General features: G+C 53.8%; 1 protein-coding gene across 1 annotated transcript; it reads left to right on the forward strand.

Moving 5' to 3' along the window:
• Window positions 1-1,104: 1,104 nt before the first annotated feature.
• Window positions 1,105-1,619, forward strand: BBA_10010 (Cytochrome P450 CYP542B2; the record flags this gene model as incomplete). Its single annotated transcript, XM_008605107.1, has 3 exons — window positions 1,105-1,455; window positions 1,504-1,516; window positions 1,567-1,619. The coding sequence occupies 3 exons, from the start codon at window positions 1,105-1,107 to the stop codon at window positions 1,617-1,619; spliced, it is 417 nt and encodes a 138-aa protein (XP_008603329.1).
• Between the last annotated feature and the right edge of the window lie 138 nt (window positions 1,620-1,757).

Consider the following 1,757-nt stretch of genomic DNA (forward strand, 5'->3'; position numbering starts at 1 on the left):
ACGACGAGCCGAGCAGACAGCGCAACGTCCGGGTTGCGCATGAGACATCGAGCAAGACCCAACATGAAATGCCAAACCCGCAGCTAGCCAGCCATCCGTGCGCATCAATAATACCAGCATGAGAAAGGAGACAACGGCAAAAGGCAGAGCAAAGCTGCCGTGGGCGGGGACTTGACAAGGCTCTAGAGACTAGCCACCGGGGCCCCGGGGTTGCTTCCGCTGTCTGTGTGCAAGACATCTCAAAAAACTCTCGAATGGGTCGCAGCACGGGGAGCGTCCTCCGTGAGCCATCTTTGCCAAATCTAGGTAGGCATCTATATTGCTTTCTAATCACATAGATATTTCTTCTAGTGCCCATTTTCATGGCACTGTTGAGGCCATGAATGTGTCACAAAGGTGTCATCTCGCGGCTCGTACAATTTAGTTAGTTATTCCTCTTTTTTTTTTTTGGAGGGGGGTTCGTGTTAGCAAACTTCTTGCCGAGTTGGCGCTTTCTACCTGCCCTTTTTTGTCGTCGTCCATTTAATCGTGCGGGCTCTGACAGTCCATGCTTGCTGCGTCGGTCTAATTGAGCTCAGCGCCCTAGCGCACTACATCGAACGAAGTACCTAAGAAGGGAAATTCTTGGGGACGGTGGCATTGGGGGCGGGAGGGGGGAGGGGGGGGGGGGGGAAGGGGGGCAAGGATATATAGAAGAATTCACTGATCTAGAAATGTCCTCCCGGCAAATGTGCTGTCATCATGCTGGTAGATTGGACTGATCCGATAGGTCGGACGGCTAATGAAGGCGCAGGCGGACAAGGGTTGGCACAAGACAAGACGGTGATGATGAAGGTTGCCAGATGCAGGCGATGCGTGATGTGGGATGCTGGGAAACACAAGTCTGCAGGAGGCAGCAGGCCGCAGTCGCAGGGACAAATGACAAATGGCCCCCGGGGACCTGCCAGCTGCCACATCTGTCTGTTTGCATGCAAGGCTCGGTCCATGATCCTGTTGCTTTATCTGTTGATTTAAAGCTGCAGCATTGCCGTTTTTCACATTCACAGCGCGGTGCACTGGTGGTGCCAAGAGAGTGGACAGCAGTTAAACATCCCTGCCATCGTCATGGCAATTCTAGATATTGCCGCTGGCTTCGCCTGGGAGCTTGCCGCCTACACCTCCCTCGCTTGCTGGGTCGTCTATGCAGTATGCCTGGGCTTCTACAGGCTGTGGTACAGTCCCATTGCCCACCTGCCAGGCCCCAAGCTTGCCGCGCTGACGCAGTATTACGAATTCTACTATGACATTGTTCTTGGGGGCCAGTATACCTTTAGGATTGTGGAGATGCACAAGGAGTACGGCCCGGTTGTGAGGATCAGTCCCTGGGAAGTCCATGTTAGTGATCATGACTTTCATTCTGAACTCTACGCAGGGCCGCACCGCCGTCGCCACAAGTGGTTGTTCTGGGCAAAGCAGGTAAGGAAGCTTCCAAATTTGTATGGTACGGCAGCTAACCTGATGTAGTTTGGAGCACCTCGTACGTATGATGCCATCTTGGCTGGTCCATTCTGACTCCCTTCTAGACAGTGGTCTGGCGACTCTTGACCACGACCATCACCGACTCCGCCGTACCCCTTTGAACCAGTTTTTCTCGACCAAGAGCGTTCGCGATCTCCAGCCCATCCTTGAAGAAAGGGTAAATCAGCTCCTGGGTCGCCTACGTCGTGAAGGACGGAACCGTCCGACCGAGCCGATTAATCTCGTGTATCCGTTCTCGG

The sequence above is a fragment of the Beauveria bassiana genome, assembly GCF_000280675.1.
Source record: "Beauveria bassiana ARSEF 2860 unplaced genomic scaffold BBA_S00080, whole genome shotgun sequence".
NCBI classification, from domain to species: domain Eukaryota; kingdom Fungi; phylum Ascomycota; class Sordariomycetes; order Hypocreales; family Cordycipitaceae; genus Beauveria; species Beauveria bassiana.